This window comes from Sceloporus occidentalis, unplaced genomic scaffold, assembly GCF_023333645.1.
Source record: "Sceloporus occidentalis isolate IW3139 unplaced genomic scaffold, rSceOcc1.0.p SCAF_50, whole genome shotgun sequence".
Lineage (NCBI taxonomy): Eukaryota > Metazoa > Chordata > Lepidosauria > Squamata > Phrynosomatidae > Sceloporus > Sceloporus occidentalis.
This window is the reverse complement of record NW_028317030.1, coordinates 6,350,706-6,372,906: the sequence shown is the minus strand read 5'-3', so window position 1 is coordinate 6,372,906 and position 22,201 is coordinate 6,350,706. Positions and strand designations below refer to the sequence as shown.

The window sequence follows — 22,201 nt, the reverse complement described above, 5'->3', positions numbered from 1 at the left end:
ATTCCTTAATAAAGTTCTATTTATATGGTCATATCTTAAAACTGACTTAAACCAATGATAGATTCTCAAAAGCTCAATGGTCGTTTTGGAGAAACCCCCAGTCCCTAATATTACTATGTTTTCTGCTAAATATCTGATAGACAAGAGGATGGACCTATTATCACATGGAATGAAACTCTAAGTTGATCATCCCTGTTCTTTATGTTCTTTGAGCCACAGGAGGTGCATACGCACACTACTGTTTAAAGGTTTGGGGTCACTCAGCTGTTTTCATGGAGCGATAAAGGGCCATTGGAACACAGGAGTGATGGGAGTGATAAAGGGCCATTGGAACACAGGAGTGATGGGAGTGATAAAGGGCCATTGGAACACAGGAGTGATGGGAGTGATAAAGGGCCTCTGTGCACCTATGAAGAGATTCCATTAAGAAATCAGCCATTTCCAGCTACAATAGTCATTTACAACATTAACCCCGTCTGCGCTGGGTTTCTGATCTATTTTGTGCTATTTTAATGGCCAAATTTAGCTTTTCTTTCAAAAACAAGGACATTTCTAAGTGATCCCAAACTTTTGGTACTGTATTTCTAGAAACAAGGTAACCGATTGCTGTTATATTTAAAGCAGATCTGAAACTTTTTCTGATCTTGCACAACAGATTAAAATAATATATGAAGGGTAGATGAATTATTCCCTAATTTTGTATTCAAAAGTCCTAAAACCTGCACCAGCTTCGGGTTGGTTGTGTTGTTTCCAAACCATTAATGGCCTCTTTCGTATAGTTTTTACGCGTGGGTTCAGCTAAGCTCTCGGAGCCTGGATGCCGCTTCTAGGACACGTTAGAAACATCTCGCCGCAGTTACTCAGAGGTTTTGGAAAAGTCCCAAGGACAGACTTTGTATACCTGGAGGCACTTCCCGCACTCATGCTGGCACACGTCGTTGGCACAGTATGTGAGAAGTCCAGCACTGAAGGAGTTAAGAAAGGCTTACCACAATTCTTAAGCACAATACACATATTATTTGTTAATTTCATTGCCGATTCTAAAATTTTTATTGGTTTTCCTTCGGCTAATTTCTCTCGGTTTCCTTCTCAGGGTGAAGCGTCCCGGCGTTCCGCCTTCTGAGTCGGAAGCCCTTCGGAGTATGCACCGCCGACGCTCCAAGTTCATTAATTCCTGTGAGTGACGTAGGGATAAAGATTAAAATTACAAGATTCATTGGGCTAAGACTGTTTGTCGATACAGTCTTTGCGTAGACGTGTGTCCAAAAGTTGCAAGGGGCAAGCATGGCTAATATTTTGATTGTTGATGGTGTACAGAATGGTTTCCAGCAGGGGGTGGTAGATAACTGATATAAATAGATTAAAAAAAAAAAAAAAAAAAAAAAAAAAATATATATATATATATATATATATATATATATATATATATATATAAATGCTGCTGTCCTGTACAAGAAATACCATTTCAGAATGAAGGTTTTGAGTTTTTGCACATGGTGTGGGCAGACCAGATGGACCAGTTGGTATTTATCTGCAGTTATATTCTGTATCTAGGTCACTCCACCCTGGCCGTGGCTTATGTGTCATAACTGTACCTTGTTAGTTCCCTGAAATGATGTTGTGCGTTACATTTGTCTGCTAATTATAGCCATTGCACATGATCGTTGATTAAAAGTCTGTGGTGTGTGATGTTGAATGACTAATCTTGACCAGACCCCGTGTTGGCGTATTATATGCCTTTGAGTCTTTACGTGCCAAGTGCATTATTTTACATTTATCAACATGGAACTGCATCTGCTGCACTCTGGGTAATTTTCCTCATTTAATCCATTATTAGCCATTTGGATGTTTCCACCATGAATATCTACCCTTATGCAGACCTTTTGTATAGTCGGAGAAACAACGCACCTTGCCTTTCCAGAAGTTTTGTAATAATCGCAAAAAAATAATTCTGGTTAGGGCAAGCTTTGAGCATTCAGCAAATGTTAGTTTCAATCTCTGGTTTGCTTGTTTCCTATATGGCTGCATAACGTTCTAATATAGTTCCTTGGCTTGCAGATACCTTCTCATTTTTTGGGCTCAGATATACTAAGAGTGTGATTTTGTTAAATAATAAATTTTTGTTTTGAATCCCCAGCCAGCCTTCTGTACCAGGAATACAGCGACGTTGCTCTTAACCAGGAGATCCAGCGACAGGATTCCCCTTCGGAGGAAAGGGATCCAGGATCACCAAGGCTCCGGCGCCGCGCTCTGTCCTCCCAGGACTCGTACCTGCAGCGTCTGTCTGTCTCTTCGGCTGATTCGCTGTGGCAGGACATCCCGCTGATACGGGGCAGCTCAGTATTTCTGTCGATGACACGAGACGAGCAGAAACTTCAGGAGGTGAGACGCTCTCTCCGAAAAACATAACGTGAAGATGTCTTATTCTGCTTGGACCAGAAAGAATTTCCCGTGCGGTTCATGGGGCGGCTTTTCTATGAAACCTTTTTATTGATAACTTGGAAGGTTAGTGATGACAGGAGTCATCACTTAATGTTGCCTGTAGGTGGCACTCTGGGCACACTACAGAATTCTCGTGCCCATATAATTGTCGATTGACAGTAGTTTGTAAGTGTCCAGACAGCTTTCAAACATTGAGCCTCCATCTCTGTGATACCAAATGACCTCTTCAGCAAATATCGCACAGTGAGTTACGCTTTCACTAACATGTGCAGTTGTAAAAGTATTACTCCCTCTCCGATCTTCTGTATTGTTGCATATTTTTGCCGCTGAATGATTTTAGATCAAAGCAAAACCTGAGTGAAGAAACAAGTAATTTTGTAACTTTATCACGCTCAGCGAATAGCTAATCGCCTCCTCAGATTCTGGTTACTCCACCTTTGACGAGACTGTGATAGAAATTTTTCCCCACTGCTCCATGTGAAGGGGCAAATTTATTTTCATTGTTTAAGATCGGGAACCAGTCCCCATGTTGGTTTATTGCCTCTCCCTTACAGTGTTTCTGATACCCTTTTTTTTTTTTTTTCTTCCACTTTTCCCTTTTTCACCTTTGTTGCTTCTCTCTGCTTTCTGATCTTGGTCTCTCCTCTTCTGTTTTTCAGGCAAAGTTTGAATTGATCATGTCAGAGGTGCTGTACCTGCGCAGCCTAAACATTGCGGTGGATCATTTCTTGCACAGCACAGAGATGCAGGAGGTTCTTGGCACCCAGGAGCGACAATGGCTCTTCTCCCGTCTGTCTGAAGTGAGGGACGCCAGCTCGGAGTGAGTACTGCATGTCCCTGAATAACCCAGTTCTTGGCTCAATTAACATTACCCTCCAAACTCTTCCTTACTGATAAGAGAAGTAGATACAGCAACAGATGGATACGTGGACCCTGTGTGTTATCATGCATCATAGATTTAAGTGGTCTTCATGTTCTCTTCAGCGATCAATTTAGCCTCTGTTTCTTTACTTGCAGTTTCCTATTTGATTTGGAGGAAGAGTTTGAGAACAACATGTACAACTTCCAGGTGTGTAATGTGGTGATCAGTCATGAGCCGAATTTCCGCAGAGTCTACCTGCCGTATGTCACCAACCAGACCTACCAGGAGAGGACCTACCAAAAGCTGATGTAAGAAGCCACAGAGGGACAGAAATGTCTTCTTTGTTTATTGGGAGTAGTACTTTTGTGTTCTAGAATATTGCCTTCAGAATTTGGTTTACAAGCAGAACGTAGAGAATTGAAGAAGTTTTAATGGATGGTTCCTAGTGCTGGGTATGAGGTGTTGATGTTTATTACATTTTATTTATTTTTTGTTCACGTACCAGGACTGACAACCCACGATTTCAGCAAGTTTTGGCGAAGCTGGAAAGTGACCCCGTGTGCCAGAGGCTGAGCTTAAAATCCTTCCTCATCCTCCCCTTCCAAAGAATCACACGACTTCGGCTTCTCCTCCAGGTAGTTATAGGGTAACTGGGGTGTACAATTAGCTAGAGTCTGAATATCCCTGTCTAATCCTGTTGTTATGGGTTTATATAGAATTTGATGATATTAATCTGTTACTTGTGATAATAGATAAAGGACTTTTCCAGAGTTCTTTCCTGGAGGCTCCTTAACCTTATCGGAGTGAAAAACCTTTGGAAAGCCGTTGGGTTTCTTCTTCTTCTCTATTCTGCTATAGCTGCTTCTCTCGTGCTCCTACCTCCCAAAAATCCTCTCGCCTTTGGTTTTAACAGAATATATTAAAGCGCTCTGCCCCTGGGTCTAATGAAGAGCTACAAGCGACAGAGGCCCATAACGCTCTTGAGAAGGTGAGAAAGAAGGACTTGCTGCTACATTTTGAAAGCCATAGGGGTCCAAATGATAACGTGACTTTTTATTGGGGGGTCCACGTGCCTTAGCAGGAGTTAGACCATTCTGAATATATATATTCTGGGGTTCAAGACCACAATCCAGCTGCCCCCCTTTTTATTCTCCAGTGTCTGGGACAGTGTCGTGTACGATGCCCGGACAAGCAGGGGTCCCAGCCTCTATAATGCGGGGTAACTGGGCACTCTCAGCCCGCTACCCGTGTCTGGGTCCTTGCAGGCTCTAGGGCCCAGATGGCTTCTTTCCATGGATTGGTGCCCGGTGGCCCACTTGCGAGCATTAGGGCAGGGCAGTGGGTGGATGATGGTGCAGGGACCTGTCTCGAACATTCCTGATGGCATCCCCGGTTCTAATTATTATTGCCTGTTATTAGAACGTTCCATCAGTTGTTACATGCGACAGTCTAGGACTTTTCTCGGACGCATCAAATACCAAAGATTCTAATTAATTTCTTTCTGCTTCTCCATACATCGCGCTGCTTTTGTGAATGCGTCTGGACTCTCCGCAGCTCATAAGAGATTGCAACGAAAGTGTACAGAGGATGAAAAACACAGAGGACCTGATTCTCCTAAATCAGAAGATCCAGTTTGAATGCAAGGTGAGAATCCGGATCGGCAGACTAAGAGGACGGGGGGCTTCATCTACCTCCCTATCTTAAAAATGACAGATATTCACAATTTATAAGGTGATATCTGTGCTCGTAAAATGTCAGTGTCTTCTGTCCTCAGCTTTCGTACTAAACCCTGATACATTTACAAACATGTCCCTTTATTAGCCGATTCCTGCACCAGTTAGATACATTGGCTGGGCATTTCTAGAGTTTTAAGATGTCTAGAAAAGAAAGTTCTATACCTTTTTAAAAACATTAACACAGAGAAGATGTTTAGTGCTATAATGTTGTTTTCACATAAAAATAAGAAAAATGTTTATTCATGGATTTGTAGTCTTAAACTGCTGCTATGGCAACACCCTGTTAGTGGTCTTTCTTTGTCACATGACAGCAAGGCAGATTAAATGTGAATGAGGCAACATTTGATGTGGAATAAGAATGATTTCTGTTGGCTGTCTGGGTATTCAGGAGTAATGGGAGTGATGCTCCCAATGCTGTATTTAGTCTCCTTACTCGTAACATATTAACACTGTCTGCTGTTCTGTGTTCGCAGATATTTCCCCTGATCTCGCAGTCTCGCCGGCTCGTTAAACACGGAGAGGTTTCATCGCTGGAATTCAACTCTCTCAGTTTCAAGTGGAAGATCACGACTCGGCCTGTTTACTTGCATCTCTTCAATGACTGTCTCCTGCTGTCTCGTTTGAGAGAGTGAGTCTAAACATGTCTTTTGGCAATAGCCCGAGCCGAGACCCGAGGACAAACAATAGGTCTGTCTTTCCTCGGAGGATCTATCGGTGCCTTACAGCGCTCGATTGTCAAGATTTTTCTTTTTTTTTAGAAATGTGATTCTTTAGGTGTGTTAGGTCTTTATCTCCTTAACTGTTGTGAACTACAACTCCCATGATCCCCAGTAATAATGTGCAGAATCAAACATTTCCTAATCATAGGGTTTGAAGGACAAGAGTAGCTGGAGAGCTGCATTTTGGCTACTGCTGGTTTTGTTTTTCACCCCCGGGATTTGTGTTAATGAGATCCAATTCCACGTGATATTTAAGCGGTTAAACATCAAATGCTGTTTTTGTACGCTGCGTCTGCCTCCTCCTCTGGCACTCAAAAGGTTAATACATAATTTCTACACTACTTCCTTATAACTGGATACTTGGATCTTGTATGTTTTTGTTTTTTGGTCAAAGATACCTTTTTTTTTTATTGTGTCAATGTAGGAGTTACGCAGACTTTCAGGAGCTCACAGGTCCCTTCTTCAGATAGAATAGCGCTGACTTTGTATTTCTGCTCCGCAGGGGCGGTCGCTTCGTGGTTTTTGACTATGCCCATGCATCTGACGTGCGCGTAGAAAGGTGTGAGATGAAACTGCACGGGAACCAGAAAAATATTTTCCGTGTCTTCCTACGAGACAGCGCTGCTGGAGCACGGGAGACTTCCGGCGTGGGACGCGAGAGCGCCCAGGAAGGCAGGGAGATCGAATACATGTTTCGTACAGAGACACAGTAAGACCAGCCTTGGATTTTTACTCTGAATTAGACTGCATGGAGTAGATGGTTCTTTATTTCTTTAATAAGGGGGTAATTTATTCATACTGAAGGCCATTTTCAGCACATGCAGAGTTCTGGAGTTGCTGCTAATGCATTAAATATCTGAGTTACCATCTGGGATCTACTCGCTAAATGTTTGGGGGCCCCATTTACCCCCGGGGGGGTAGTGACATGGGTTTATTTGTAAAGTAGAAGTTTGCCGGGAAGCTGAACCTTCAAACCTCTATAGGTAGGGCTGAGCTGGTCATGTTTAGTTAACATGGGCTGATTTCTGGAACGTCATCTCGCTCCTTTAACTTAGTGACATGGCTAATGAGGTTGGTCTTACAGCCATCTCTATCTGAGTTAACTATGCTTTATACAAAATTGTTCACAATGGACAGATCCAATCTGAAACATGAATGCCTTGTTAGTATGACTGTGTTCGTGTGTGTGTTAGCATGAATGTGTGTGTTAATTTGTGTTGGTATGTATGAGTGTGTGTGTAAATATGTGAGATACAGGGAGGGGCAAGGGGCCGATGGGGCCACCTGGCTTTACCTGCCCTCTAGGCCAGAAGTTGCAAGCCCTCCCCTGGTTATAGAGATCTTGGCACGTCACCGGCTTCTGTGCACCAGCTAATATCACATTTATCTGTTTGTGGTTTTGCTAGACAATTTATCCTATTGGGGGTCCCCTGAGTGCTTGGCTGTGTCCTGTGTGTTATACACGGGTAGAACTGAAGCTGTGGGTCTGTTCGGAGGCTCCGGTTACAGTTATCCTGCTATCTGTGCTACATGAGAATCAGTTTCATGTTACCGTTCAGTTACAGCAAGTGAAGATTTATCCCATATCGTGTCCCAAAACTAAATGTGTAAGAATAATGTGACGGTGGAGGAGCCAATAATTTTCTTTATCTTTAGAAAGTACATCTAATTTATTCATAATATGAGTACTTGGCTGCGCATGGCGTCTCGCATTCACTCCCCATTGTAGCGTGCAGGTCCGCCGTGGCTTACACTACCGTCCAAAAGTTTAAGGGTCACTTAAAATAACAAGAAATGGACCTGAAATCCAGTGCAGACGGGGTTAATGTTGTAAATGACTATTGTAGCTGTAAATGGCTGATTTTGAATGGAATCTCTCTTTATCACTCCTGTGTTCCAATGGCCCTTTATCACTCCCATCACTCCTGGGTTCCAATGGCCCTTTATCACTCCCATCACTCCTGATCTAAGTTTAAGTTTAAAAGGCTAATTGATGGTTGGAAACCATTTTGTAATTTATGTTACAGCCAGAAATTTCCTTGTTTGCATAAAAACAGCCGAGTGACCCCAAACCTTTGATTGTTAGTATACTTTGGCATCGATTTAGGGTCCTGCTCAGTAATCTCTCGCCTTTCATGTTATGCTTCACTGTCGCCTTTTAACAGTTTTATGTGTTCCTCTCTTAGGAGCCAGAAGCTCAGGTGGATCCTGGCTCTCTCACCACCCAAGGAGGAGACGGATTTCCTGAAATATCATGGTGAGAGAGGGGGTTCTTTTAGTTTTGCAGGCGTTGATGGGAAGTTCAGCAGTGATGGCGTATAAGGCCATGCAATAAAAAGTCTACATTACGGCATTGCAGTGAATTTCCTAGAAAAATATACAATTCAGGTTCTCCAACTTGGGGTCAAAAAGTAAAGAGTAGATGCAAGCATTAATTGGCTGTTTTTGAATGAGTTGTGTTAAGGCAATGGGTGTTAACGTGGGGGTGAAAAAAAGAAAATTAGGGGAAATTCCAAGAAATATATTCATGCCTATAAAACATTTTTTTAGGCCTGTCTCAGATGCAGTGTTTGAAGTCTTACAAATCACGAGAAAACGACGAGCTGTCACTGGACAAAGCTGATATCATCATGATGACGCAACGCAGCGAGGACGGTGAGTGCTGCGTGTGACTGTCAATCATCACATCTGAAAGTTACACTTTAAACACCGTCTGCTAAATTTAATTGTTCCATTCCTAATTCCGAGGACATGAAAAATTTGGGTGAATGCAATTTGAAAAAAATGGAGAAAATACCCCAATTCCCCGCTGCAGGGGGAAGGGGCTTATCTGCAGATATTTGAAGCAATGCACTACCACAACTTCACCACAAGGCGGTGCTCTTACACTCAGGAAAATGTTTTTACCCCTGTGAGGTTAACTCAGTTTCGTCTTATTAACCAGTGACATTCACCATCACCTCTAAAGACCTATGGGGGGGGCCCTCAAACTTTTGAGGCAAATTCAATGGGTCTCCTTTAACCCTTGGAGAGCAGGGTGAATGATGCATCTTATTACTGGACTATATCTGCCTCCATCCTCTTCGTCGTCTAGTTTTAGTTATTACCCCACCACCCGAGTCTCTTCTCGCCACCGGTTCTGGTAAAGTTCTGGTGTTTGTTTTGTTCAGTGACAAGCCTGGTTCTGATGCGTCTTTTTCCCGCAGGATGGTTTCACGGCGTGCGTCTCTCGGATATGCAGTCAGGGTGGTTTCCGCAGTCTCACGTACAACCCATCAGCCGCATCGCCTGTCTCCGAAACCTGGAGGAAGAGCAGAGGCTGCAGACGGCCAGAGCAAAACTGCAACCGTACAGCGCCAAGTGACAAACGCCACGGGCCCCGGAGTAACGCAACCCTCGGCTGACCCACCTGCCTCCTCTGTGCATTGCTTTCGCCTCTTTTCCCGTCACTTGGGGTCATTTCCAAGGTGACAATAATTGCTAAAGATATTCTGCAGAGTGTCTGATGTAAATTTCTCATCTGTTATGTAATAACCTAATCTTAACTATAAATTTTAAAAAAAAGTTGTATTTATATTTTTAATAAAATGCCCATTGTTCGACAATTGTGTCATCATTAAAGTAGCGCTGTGCACACCGCCAGTCGACGGTTCTCCGTGAAGATGTGACCGTGCGAGACTTCCTTAATTGACAGAAACCTTGCGTTTACTGAGCGCAATGCTCCATTCACAGACTGATAAGCAGCTTTAGAAAAGTTTAACCCCTTAAGGACACACCGGAAAGCTGTCAGATCCCTGCTGTCATGTAGGGGATCGGACATTATGCCACAGCAAGCTGCCCCCCCCCCCCGCAAAAAAATCAATAAAATCAACAACAAAAATTACACGCTTAATAAACATTTTTTTGTTAGAAATGGGCTGATAACTCTCGTGGATAGCAACTCCAATCACCCTCAGCCAGGCTGATAAGGGTGGCGGGAGTTGTGGCCCACAAAAGCAGGTGCACTGGAGAACCGAAAGGCTGTCATTGTTGTGAAAAGTACTGTTTTATCTAAAATGTTTGTGTAAAGTACTGTGTTTTAACCCTTTATTTGCTATATGTCTGCTCTGCCTTATTCTGTGTGCTGTTGCGCAGTGAAGCGAGCGTGTCACGTGGCGTGTTCCATGAAAAGCCCACGCATGCGGAGTATTTCCATAATCCGGAGATGCAGCTCCATATGCCGTGGTGGGTTTCTCTGCAGTTACGTGTAATCTGTGCAAACAACCCTATGAAACGTGGAAAAAAGTGACGGAAATTAACGTCACGGCTGCCTTTGCCAGAGATTGGCGACTGAATGGCTGCACGATAGATGCTTCTGGGTTGTCTTCGCTCCAAAACTATATATTTTTGTGGGGGTATTTTGAGCCTGTGGGTTGCTTAACAGTCCCAAATAGGACATAGGTTTTAGAGAAAAAATCCCATTTTGAAAATAGAAAGGGCATTCTGTGCCCCAAAGAACTTAAAAGAAAAAAAAAATTCATATTGGGTATCAGGACAGTGCTATTTTGGTCAAATATATAAAAAAATTATACTAAATGTTGGACTATATGTCTAAAACACTATCAAAAGAAAGCACTATCTGTCTTTAACTATATAATTTGTGCAGGTGCACAAAAATATTTAAAAGAGAATCACGGTTAAAGAAACAATGTGAAAATGCAAAAAAACCCCCAAAACCCCAGGTTATTAGCCCTCAATGAAGACCCTGCGGTTTTTAACACTTTGGTGGGACTCTTTTCACAGGCACACATTAACAGGAAGTAGCGAGGATGCGAAACGTCTGCGTTTATGCTTTGGTTCCTGTCCGTGCTCATTAAACTCGCTAACTGCGTGGGCCGGCCGAGGGCCAAATCCTGGCCGCCGCATTCCTGGGCTATTTGATCTCATTTTTTTCTGCTCACTGATTAAGAACAATTAAAAGGGCCGAACCGCGCTAAATCCCCGTCTGTCTAACTCTGCGTTGTTTATACTTCTCACTAGCATAAAATGAAACATAAAACAGCTAGAAAAATATAAAAAAGTATAAAAGTAGAGTAGCATCGATTTTATTTTTGACAATTACTGTCTGTTTTATATGTTGGGTTTTTTTAAACCAGTTGTAGTTTTGCCCCATAATATAATGTTTTCAGGCAGCTGTATATCAGCTATTTGTATGATTCTCGCTCAGTTATCTGATACCCGATCTACTAAACCCCCCGACTCCTTACCATACTGCCTGTGGGGAACAATAGAACGGCTCGGTCTTAATAATCCAGCTAAGAAAAGTCTATAGAGGAACGGACTTCATTAACATTCCCATAAAGCATCAGCTCAGTGTGGTGTTTAGGAAAGTCACCTAAAATATCAGATGATAATGTTTACTAAATCACCAGAGGTTTATTCTCTCTGCCTGCTTGGAATTATTACTTCATTAGAGCGACGATCACAATGAGGGGTTATGTAAAAAGTTTTTAAAAAACCCAATGTGAGTTTAAATGTCCTCAATGGAAACAAGAAAATTTCTCGCTGTAACGATGGCAGAAGAGGTCAATTAGCCTTTTATACTTTAAATACAACATGCTATTGGAACACAGGAGTGATGGGAGTGATAAAGGGCCATTGGAACACAGGAGTGATGGGAGTGATAAAGGGCCATCGGAACACAGGAGTGATGGGAGTGATAAAGGGCCATTGGAACACAGGAGTGATGGGAGTGATAAAGGGCCATTGGAACACAGGAGTGATGGGAGTGATAAAGAGCCATTGGAACACAGGAGTGATGGGAGTGATAAAGGGCCATCGGAACACAGGAGTGATAAAGGGCCATTGGAACACAGGAGTGATGGGAGTGATAAAGGGCCATTGGAACACATAAGAAGAGTGATGGGAGTGATAAAGGGCCATCAGAACACAGGAGTGATGGGAGTGATAAAGGGCCATTGAAACACATAAGAAGAGTGATGGGAGTGATAAAGGGCCATTTGAACCCAGGAGTGATGGGAGTGATAAAGGGCCTCTGTACACCTATGAAGAAATTCCATTAAAAATCTGCTGTTTCGAGCTACAATAGTCATTTACAACATTAACCCCATCTGCGCTGGATTTCTGAGCCATTTCATGTTATTTTAATGGAGAAAATCTGCTTTCCTCACTCACTCAAAACTTTTGAATGGCAATATATATATATATATACACACACACACATATACATACATGTACATACATACATACATACATACATAGGCCTAATGAAGGTCCACATTAGGAGAGCGCTGTTGCTTGTTTGCGATGTATGTAATAAAGCGCATGCGAGCGCTGCGTCAGTTACGTTTAACTTTAATGAATGCAGTTTAGAGTATCTTGTAATAAATATCACACGAGTGACGTAGGCAGAGCGCGGGGAACCCCATGCCAGACCCTAAACAAAGTGCAGGGTGACCCCAGGCGATGAAATTACCAACCCCCTCCAAACTGGGGTTAATCATGTCAGCACCAGGATGTAGATGGCCAGGCCAGTATTGAAAGTTTGAATCCACATATTAAATGTTAGAGTGAATGTAACCCTTTCAGAGACACCTATACTTTTGTTTAACTTCTTGTCTGCCAGGTGATGGACCAGAGACACACGTTACCGCAGAATGATGCTCCTGACCTTATTTACTAATGGATAAAATTTAACAAAAGTTTAAAGACTTCACCCCTTTCCCTTTTTTGCAGCACGTCACTGGTTAGCCACAGCTACTGCAGAACCTCCTGTGAGACGAGCAGGTACCCACCAAGTAAAGTAGTACAAAATGCAGAGACTTATCAACAGCCAAGAACATATACATATATACATATATATATATATATATATATATATATATATAATAGTAGACTATTCCTGGCTTTTTTGCTGCTGCATGTGACAGCTCCCATCACACTTAGCCAGCAAACAGCTAAGGGAGCTGCATCCTACATCAGCAAAAAAAAAAATAAAAAAAAAATAAAAAAAATCACTCTCTAAAATAAGAACCCTTCTCAGGAAGACCTCCACCTCGTTTAACACCAGGGAAAAGTATAATATATTAAATATATGAGTCCTGAAACTCATTACCTGCATTCAAGCAGGGGGTTTCACTATAATATGTTGCCAAACTAAATAACCAGTAGGTCAGCTTTTAATTATCTTAATAAGTATATCCCAAATACACCCCAAACCTCCATGCTAAACCCAAAAGGGTGGAGAACCTTCTGTCTCACCTGGTCCTAATGAGAACCCAACTCTTGGACCAAACCAACAACATCTACAAAAGGGGTGACCCTTGGCCCTATCATAACCAATTCTAATAAACCCTCAGCCCTTTCACTATTGGCATAGCCATTCCACAAGACTCTTCATTAATAGCTTCCTTTATTGTATCTCATCTTTCATTAACTTAATGACACTGGAACAATTAACCATTTAATCAACCGCCCCTCCCCCAAGGGGAGAGTGGGAGAGACCCATACACAGGAGTTAAGAAATTGAGCAAAAAAATCCAGAAAGCTGGAGAGAAAAAAAAAAATAGAAAAAGAAAGTTTTGCAAAAAGGGAGGCCAGAAGCTAAGAGATAGAAGCCTCAAGGAATGGATGGAGAAGAAGGCTGTGAGCAGGAAGGAGGCAATCAGCTTGGTAACAAGAAATATATCAAATCCCTAATTATCTATTTATATCATGATTAGCAATGGGGAAAATTAGCCCTGATCGGGATTGTTAATGGAAATGCTAAAGATCATATAATAATAGCCAACCAGGACTGCAATGAGGGAACATGCTAATATATCTAATTACCACCATATTATCCCCAGAGCTGCTCCAATGAATCATGAATATTACCCCAGAGCTTGATCCATCTAGTGCTTCAAATAAGACTGTTAATCAGGGAGTCTGCGGCTTGCATTATTAATAATATAGTTATGGCTCCCAGGTGTCTCTTTTTTTGGCATTTAGTTATTAATAATATTTAAATATTTTTTTTCTGTAAGTTAAGTATATTGAGAAATGAGAGGGGGTATTTGCTTAGACATGGAGAGGGGGCTTTCTTTTGGTAGCCAGTTCTACTTAATGTGGCTCAGGGCAAAAAGAACCCCCAAATGATACATTTTAATACATTTTTTAGGATGGGGTTTTATAGATTCAAGGAACCGGGTTTAGGATGGAGGTTTTTAATTAAAGGCAAAAATGATATTGTAATTAATGCAGCTTTAGTTATTTAAACTGGTTCAGGGATCAGAGACTTGTGAGTTTAATCGGGGTGATTTATTCAGCTGGTATGGGAATATTTTCTTTAACGCAGTGGAGAATAATTTATAATAAAGTACTTAATTACTGTTAATTAGGTTAATATATATATCTATCTATCTATATATATATAAAAACGAACAATAAATTGGGCTAACATACCAAATTAGTCTTTGCTGATGGTGCGGACTGGCTGCTGTCAGGCAGGTGCCTATGGGCTGCTCTGACATATTATTATGTTATATTCTGTAGCACTGTTACAATTGAGGGAAAAAAGACTTAACAAAGACAATTTAAAGTTGACAATAAGTTTGACACACTTTAAGATTTGCTGGTATAGGAGGACACAAGGGTCCCGCTCTTGCAGACGTATGACCTTGCGGTGAGCTGGGGCACTTTAATTTCTCAAAGTCTGGCCCCCATCCGGCAACTGGATCTAATGTTTAATGCAAGACTCTTATTAAAAATGCATACTTTTATCAATGGCTCTGACGTAGTCCAGCACAATGGGATATTTTATTGCGTGTTAACGGTTTGAGTACTGGGGTGGTACTATAGATCCCCGTATCTAATTTATACATGTTGCTGGCCGCTGCCTTTAATGCTACCCTGTGCGATGCATGAACCCACAGTGAATTAATGATTTCATCAAGTTCATACATCCTTGTCGGTTATGGTCCGAAGCATGTAAAAATTAGATGTGTCCAGGGAAAAAAATGGCCGGTACGGTAACTGTAGGCGGCGCGCGCTTTCTGGTAGTACGGTAAATGTCCCTCATCTGCTAAATGAACACAGAGGAGAAATCTGTGAATGATTTAACGGTGCCAGAGCTCATGGTCGGGGGTATCCAGCCATAAGCCACGCACTGCAGCACCCGATCTGCTGCCGGAGCAGTACGGGGGCCACCGATGGCCAACCACTTCATGCCTAACAAAGCCGGTGATAAGCGGTAGCATCAGCTAAAGTCCATCATTTACCAAATAAAGCCCATTGTCTTAAAAATGGATATTAAAGGGGGGTACAAAATAAAAGGGGGGTACAAAGAATTCTAGGGCTTATTGTGAGCGTCCACAGGTGCAGCAGAAGTTTATTCCCTTAACTGTGAGTTTGAAACATTTCAAAGTATCATGCATTTGGGAGGAATGTCATGGAATACGAGGTGTCTTCTCTCTTGTAGGTTCCAACGAGGAGGAGGAGGAGGATGAGGAACCTTCGCTGCTGTGCACGGAGCGGGAGGTAGAAGATGATACCGAAGGATTTAACACGGTTATTATCCAAGGACGGACAGATGACTTGGAGACTTCTGACACCGGGGACTATCAAATAAATGCCCCGGAAACTACAGCTGGCGAGGGTGGTCACTGTCAGCTGAGTCTCCTGACGGTTTGCGGGCCATTGCCCGAGTCTACGGGTGGATGTTACTCTACCTACGGTGGGGAGGTCTCACAAGGTCCAGGATACTTTTCTACCAGGGGCCAGTTCCAGCCCGAAGATTTAAAGGTTGAGAGAAACTTTTCGTCGACGGCTCCTCCTCCACGTCGTTCCGCTCGCTGCGCAGCCACGTATCGCATCCCAACCTTTGTCTATGACACTGGCCCCGTAGGAGAAAGGCAGAGGGGTAAGTGCCCGGCAGACCATGTCGAGGAGACCTCAGCGCCCTGCAGGAAGAAGAGCCGGACTCTCTACAGCATAGGTGAGCAGTGGGATTCTTGCAGAGGACATGGTCTTTGTCTCATTACCATCTATTCTCATGTGACACAAGGTCATTTCTTTGGCTCTCTCTCGTTTTCCTCCAATATGTATCGCCTTTTGAACTTGACGTGCTTTAACCTGCCTGTCTGTCCTTTAAGATCAGCTGCAGGAACTGGAGCGCCTGTTTATGGAAGACCATTATCCAGACAATGAGAAAAGGCGAGAGATCGCAGACATCATCGGTGTCACTCCGCAGAGGATAATGGTAATTCTCCAATTCTAGTTTTTGCCTCTACGATGGAAATTGGTGGCAGCGAGAGTCATTCATTCCCCTTTCCTAGATGAAACCAGGAGAGTATGGAAAGTGATGGAAGGGATGTATGTCCCTATTCAACCATTTCAACACTTAATTAGACTGCTAGTGCCCCCACTGCTCTCTCCCCAACCGCTTTCATCTTCCATTCCATGATCTAGAACCCAAACCTTGGTGGGATTATTTAATTAATAATTCCTGTTGGGGTGCTTGCAAGACGGCAGATACGACGACAATTATGTAGAACTTTTTTGGTTGCCAAAATGTAGTCCTCTGCTAAATGTGTTTTTTTTTTTAATATTTTTTCTAGGTTTGGTTCCAAAACCGTCGAGCCAAATGGCGTAAATTAGAAAAAAACTGTGTCAAGGCTGGAAAGTCATCCATGTCATCGAACGCTGGGGCGCCTCATTCGGAGAGTGCGGCGATCGCAGTCTCCACGGCATCTGCACTTTCGCACCCAGAAGCCGTCGCACTTAATGTCACTTCGTCCCATCCTACATACGCCACCATTCCAGCCATCCGCAAAGGGTGAGAGAAAGAGCAAAGTTAATCGCGAGGGCCACGGAACCAGGGATAACCATTTCTCCCGCATATGCTATATTTATTGCTTTCAATGAAAAACAATGTAACACGACATTTTCCTGATGGTGCTATTCTCGCTTGTTATGGGCATTTGTGAGCGTAGATCATTATGGAATATCCTTCTATTCATCTTTACACATTCATTTTCTTTTTTAACAGGCTTTCTGTCATCCCCGGCTCCTTTCACCCAGCTCCTCAGCCCTGCGACGTTATTTCTCAGCACAACTGTAGCTTAAACAGCACCGGTTCAGGTTTGTGTTTTGTTTTAATATATATATATATATATATATATATGTAGCTCGTCATCTGTTTTCGGGATGAGAAACTAGAAACATAGAATTTGATGGTGGATTTTTTTATTGGGGGTCTGCTGTAGAACACATTGTTATTGGTTGTTTATCTTCATTATTTATGTTTTGGATGCTGTCTTCATCCTCAGGTTTGGGGTCACCAGCAGAAATGTGCCTCCCGCCTTCCCAGGAATATCCCCCTGCTTTCCCCAGCCCCCCGCCTCTGCGCCGTGCCGGCCTGCCAATGTCTTTGGCCTGTAACCCCAGCACCCACATGGTGCCGCTGATGCTGGATACCCCCGAGAGCACGTGCACGCCGCCTTCGTCCGACGGGGACGTGTTCACCTATAACATTCAAGAGTAAGTTATCTGCCCTGTATGGCTGACGAGGCCAAGTTCATGATGTTCCTTACTACAGTTCACATGCTGGAAGATTTCATTGGAATTGGATTTTTTTTTTAATGTTCACTTAGTAATAGACACTGCCCAAAAAAGAAATTCAGCCATAATTATCAAATTAAATGTTCTCAGTCACTCTATCCTAAACTAAGCTTCACGATACAATAGTACGTAATAGACGTGGGGGAGACATCTGTGGCATGACACAAGCCAAGCTGGGACCGGGCTTAATGATGGACTTGGTTTGTCAAGCTGCACATTATTGGAGCCAAACTTAATCAGTACAGTACAAGTCACTGGGTTCTTTCACTCACCCTCCTGTGCTTATTGGATGATAGCCTAAAACCCATATTTCTGGCAAAACATGTTGACAGTTTATACAAATTGGCATAATTAATTTTTTTTGGCCAATATTGTCTTTTGATTCTAGATCCCCGACCATGCAGGAGGCAATTGGGACATCAATGAGGTTTGGCGGCTCGTATTACCAAAATAATCAGCTGGGGCATTTCCAGATCCCACAGTACTCCCAGTATACCCAGTACCAGCGGCTCCCGGTGCACAGTCTTACCCCGACTTCTCCTGAGGACACCCATTTCCTGACTTTGCCTGGAAATAATGGTGGGTTGCTGGCCTATGGGAGTTCTGGGACTTTCCTCCAAGGGCGAGCAGGGGGACACATCCTCCTACAGCCCGGCTCAGGTAACCACTTTCACCTTTATTGGTGTTAATATTACTTTTATTGTATCTTGATATGTTAGATTCTTTGCAAACCAAATAGACTCCCCTACATGTTGTCTTCACATTCTTATTATTTTGACCCCATAAAACATCACTGCTCCTGTTCTATTTCAGGGGGTGAGCCAAACCTCTCTGGACTGGGGGTCAGTTGCCCCTTTTCTTTCCTCCCTGTCGCCAAACCAAAAGTGTGGGTATTAAAATTAAAGTGTCCCCAGAGCAGTGTTTGATCTTTTGGCAGATGGGGAATGGGTATTCCCTTACCCCCTCGCACAGCCAAACCAGCCTCCATAACCGGTTTGTCCTTTTGGTTGCCCCTAATCAGTGGGGTATCAGACTCCCCGGGACCAGTCCTTTGAAGTACCCAGTTATTCATATTACCACCCCAAATTTCCTAACTCATTTCCCATTATATAACCTCTCTTTTTTTTACATTGTGAATGACTGAAAGGTGGTCAAACTCACCAATTCTGTGGCCAGGTAACCAGGGGGTGATAGTTTACTAGTGGTTTAGTTGTTACCCATACATGCTTTGTAAATCCATTAAAAATGGACCTAGTGGACCTAGTGGTCTGGGGCTATAGTGACCCAAATAAATGTTTTGGGTGGCATGGTTGAAGCTTTTGTTTTTTCACTTTGGCTGCACAAATGGTGAATGGTGAAAACGTATCATGTTGACCATGAAGATGAGCAATTTGCATCAAAGTCCTTCAGTGAGTTATTTAAAGTGACGCAATGCAATTAATACCTCCCGAGCAGTTGGTTTTGGGAGACGGGCTTCAGTTGGAAGTCTCACCTCCAGAGAACTTGGGGAAAGTCGAAGCTGCCTTTAGTCCGGGTATTTGTGAGTATGAAGAATTACGGTCTGGTTGAGGGTACAGGAAAGTCTTGTTCCAATGGGAGTAGTGTGTTCTGTGCACAGTATGGCAGGTGATGGAAGACTTGCTAGGCTGAACGTGCTTGATGGTGTGACACAGGGACAGCGCACATTTGTTTTGGGAAATCAGTGGAACCAACCAAGTTTCCATCAATGTCAATGCTTTAGTGACATCAGAGTAGCATATCACCGACACACACTTCACCTAACATGACAGCATGGTGAAAGCCAGGCACCTATTCATGGGAATGTCTCATGCAGCCTGGTTTAGCTATGAACCCGGTATTGGCGTCTTGGGGTTCTAGATTCAGTAAGGGATGGAGGAGGTTAGCAGCCTCGTAGAGAGTCTTTCTGCGTGCTACAGGGAGGCTAGAAAGACCTAAACATTTATTGTATCAATATATTTCTGGGGAAAAATCAAACTCTTCCTTTAAGGATTGTCTTCAGAAATGACAGGCTATGTAAGGCAGCTCTATTGTGCAATATGCTTTAAGATAACTTCATTAAAGCAGGGTTCTAGATAAGCAACGTCCACGGGGAAGGATACAATTTCCCTTTTAAGCATACCTTGTGCTTTTCTCGCTGTTTGCGCAGCTGTAATGTATGACTAATTCTCTGGCTTGCTAACAATGATGTATTGAATGTGTTTCAAGGCTTACCTTGCTCTCTAATTGTCTGCGAGCGCCAGAGGCAAACGGCTCACGCAAACAATCTTTTGTGTGTACAAAAAAAGCCAGGAAGTTACGACAAGAAAATGACGGCATATTTGGGAGAAGAAAATCAACGCATCTTATGAATGCTTGTACTTCAATGGCTTCGGAAAGGGGGAGATTGACATTAACTTCTTATCTTTTATTTTTTTTTTTGACAGCTGCACCTTTTCAAAGACTTTATATTTCAAAGTTTAGATTGTTTTAAATCGCTTCAACATTCACTTTATACTGTATAGCAAAACAAGCATGGTACCATGTCTAGTTTATATATAATAGTAGTTGCTACAGATCCCGTGTCTCGTATATTTACGGGAAACATTCCTACTCCATTAAGCTATTTTATTGTCGCTTGGTCGTCAATACAAAGAAAAATGTGTACTTTGTCTGAATTGCTGATATAATAAAAAATGCTTTCGCTTTTGGTGCGTTAGTAAGATTTGTGTTACGTACTTGTTAAATCTCAGCAGGGGGCCTAGCGTTTCATGCACCTTCGTGGAATGATCTGTATATCCAGAGCGCCGCCTTCCAGTGCCGACCTCAGCTTGGGGCAAGCCGCAGCATCCCGGACCAGATGCATTTTGCTCAAGCGGCGCCGCGTATTCTGCAGCATGCAAGCAACGCGCCTCCTGCACAGGTGACCGGTGAGAGGGAAAACACAGAGGGTGAGTGACACCATTTACCAATTTCTACATTTCTTATGTTCTAATAGGGAGCATTTGAATGGGGGGTATTTAAACTACGACAAATGCTACATTAGGGGAGCGATAACTAAAAGGTGAGAAACAATCATGCATGTCCTGGGAACAGAATATTGACATGTGCGTGTGTGTGTGTGTGTGTGTATATATATATATAATTGATGCCCCTCTTTTCTGGGAGATCAGAATGTTTGCTGGGTATGAGGGGATCACAGGGTTCTACAGCCCTAAAAGCCCCAATAATGTGTATAGAAACCGGAAATGTGTATTTCTTATTAACCACAATCTCAGAAAAAATCCCCCCCCCCCCTTAGTCATTTAAAATGTTGGGCCATCACATCACGTTAATTGCATGGATCCGTTAAATGGTAAATTGTCCCTCTAATGTCACCACACGCGTCTTCTTTCATTTCTCATTCTACCAAGATGACACTCAAGATATCAAGCCGCCACTGTGACATCACAAAGGCAGAGAACGGGTCATTTTCTGCAGAGAACGGGTCATTTTCTCCAGACAAGAAAATCACAAGTGAACGTCGGGAACTGAAGTTCCTGTGAATTGTAACGTTCAGACCTTAATGTTAATTTATTTATGTTGTAACCCCTGTTGGGTGACTGTAATAGGAGTTATTTGTGTTTAAGGGGGGGGCATTTCAGGTGGCATCAGATGATGACATTTATAAGCAACATATTGTTCAATAAAGACATTTTGTTGAGCGATGTCGTTTTGATCATTTATTATAATCTGTGTACTACATTTTTAAGGGTCACTTTCACGATAGAGGGAGGGGGGACAGCGAAAATAAACAATTCCAGAATGGAATTATACAATTAGATAAAAAGATTGAACACTTTAAGACATACAGTAAAGGAAGACGGTCCTTCTGTTGTGAACTTACAGTCTAAGGTTGAAGAAAAAGTATCTGTTGCTTGTGCTTTGTGTACATCTTTGCTTTTTGATCAGTGTCACATTGTATGAGATATTTAGTTTGAATATAGTAGATGGGTTTTATTAAAGCAAAACTATAAAATGTTACTTTCATAACGAAGACGTAACATAAAAGGGACGGGAAATACTTAAATAAGAATTATTCCACCTGTTTAAAACAATGACTGGGCTTGAGAAGCTGCAGCACCAGGTCTGCGACCACCCCTGTGTTTAATGTCACCGTCAGGAAAGCAACACCTCTCCCTTCTGTCAGTCTCGTCGCCGGCTGCCTGCACGCTTCAGGATTCATTTCAAAATCTTGACTCTCTTAAAAACTCTTCCCTCACCTACATCTCATCACTAAACGCTAAATACCCCTACCCGGTCTCTGCTCATCTCTTCATACCCCCCTACCTGGTCTCTGCTCATCTCTAAAAACCCCCCTAGGCAGTCTCTGCTCATCTCTAAATACCCCCCTACCCGGTCTCTCCGCTCATCTCTTAATACCCCCCTACCCAGTCTCTGCTCATCTCTTAATACCCCCCTACCCGGTCTCTCTGCTCATCTCTAAATACCCCCCTACCCGGTCTCTGCTCATCTCTTAATACCCCCCTACCCGGTCTCTGATCATCCAATGATTTGTCTCTCCCTGTCCTCTGGAATGCCCTCCCTGGCCTGTGACTTTCCTCCCGCCTTTGGTCCTTAAAACAAATCCCTCAAGCCCCAATTCTTTAAGGACGCTACGAACTTACGCCTTATCGCCCTTCCTCCCATTTCCTAGTACTTCTCCTGCGATACTTATTCTAGTGTGGCTGGTCCATGCCTAAAAATGACATATCTTAATAATACACCCTAACTCCTTCACGATTGTAAGCTCCTGGGATCAGGGCCCTCCTCATCTATTGTTCCTGAAGTCCATGTTATGTACTATT

At 42.9% G+C, this 22,201-nt stretch overlaps 1 protein-coding gene across 1 annotated transcript; it reads left to right on the top strand.

Moving 5' to 3' along the window:
- Positions 1-14,824: 14,824 nt before the first annotated feature.
- LOC149288787 (homeobox protein NOBOX-like) lies at positions 14,825-20,313 on the top strand. The gene is made up of 8 exons (XM_089491467.1): positions 14,825-14,882; positions 15,217-15,732; positions 15,890-15,996; positions 16,355-16,572; positions 16,786-16,877; positions 17,066-17,279; positions 17,737-18,017; positions 20,111-20,313. Exons 1-8 carry the CDS (start codon positions 14,825-14,827, stop codon positions 20,311-20,313), a joined length of 1,689 nt encoding a protein of 562 aa, XP_089347593.1.
- The last annotated feature ends 1,888 nt before the right edge of the window (positions 20,314-22,201 follow it).

Coding starts and splice junctions, on each gene's coding strand:
- LOC149288787 (XM_089491467.1), top strand. CDS start 14,825: ATGAACACAGAGGAGAAATCTGTGAATGATTTAACGGTGCCAGAGCTC. Junction 15,733..15,889: donor CCGGACTCTCTACAGCATAG/GTGAGCAGTGGG, acceptor CTGTCCTTTAAG/ATCAGCTGCAGGAACTGGAG. Junction 16,573..16,785: donor ATTCCAGCCATCCGCAAAGG/GTGAGAGAAAGA, acceptor CTTTTTTAACAG/GCTTTCTGTCATCCCCGGCT.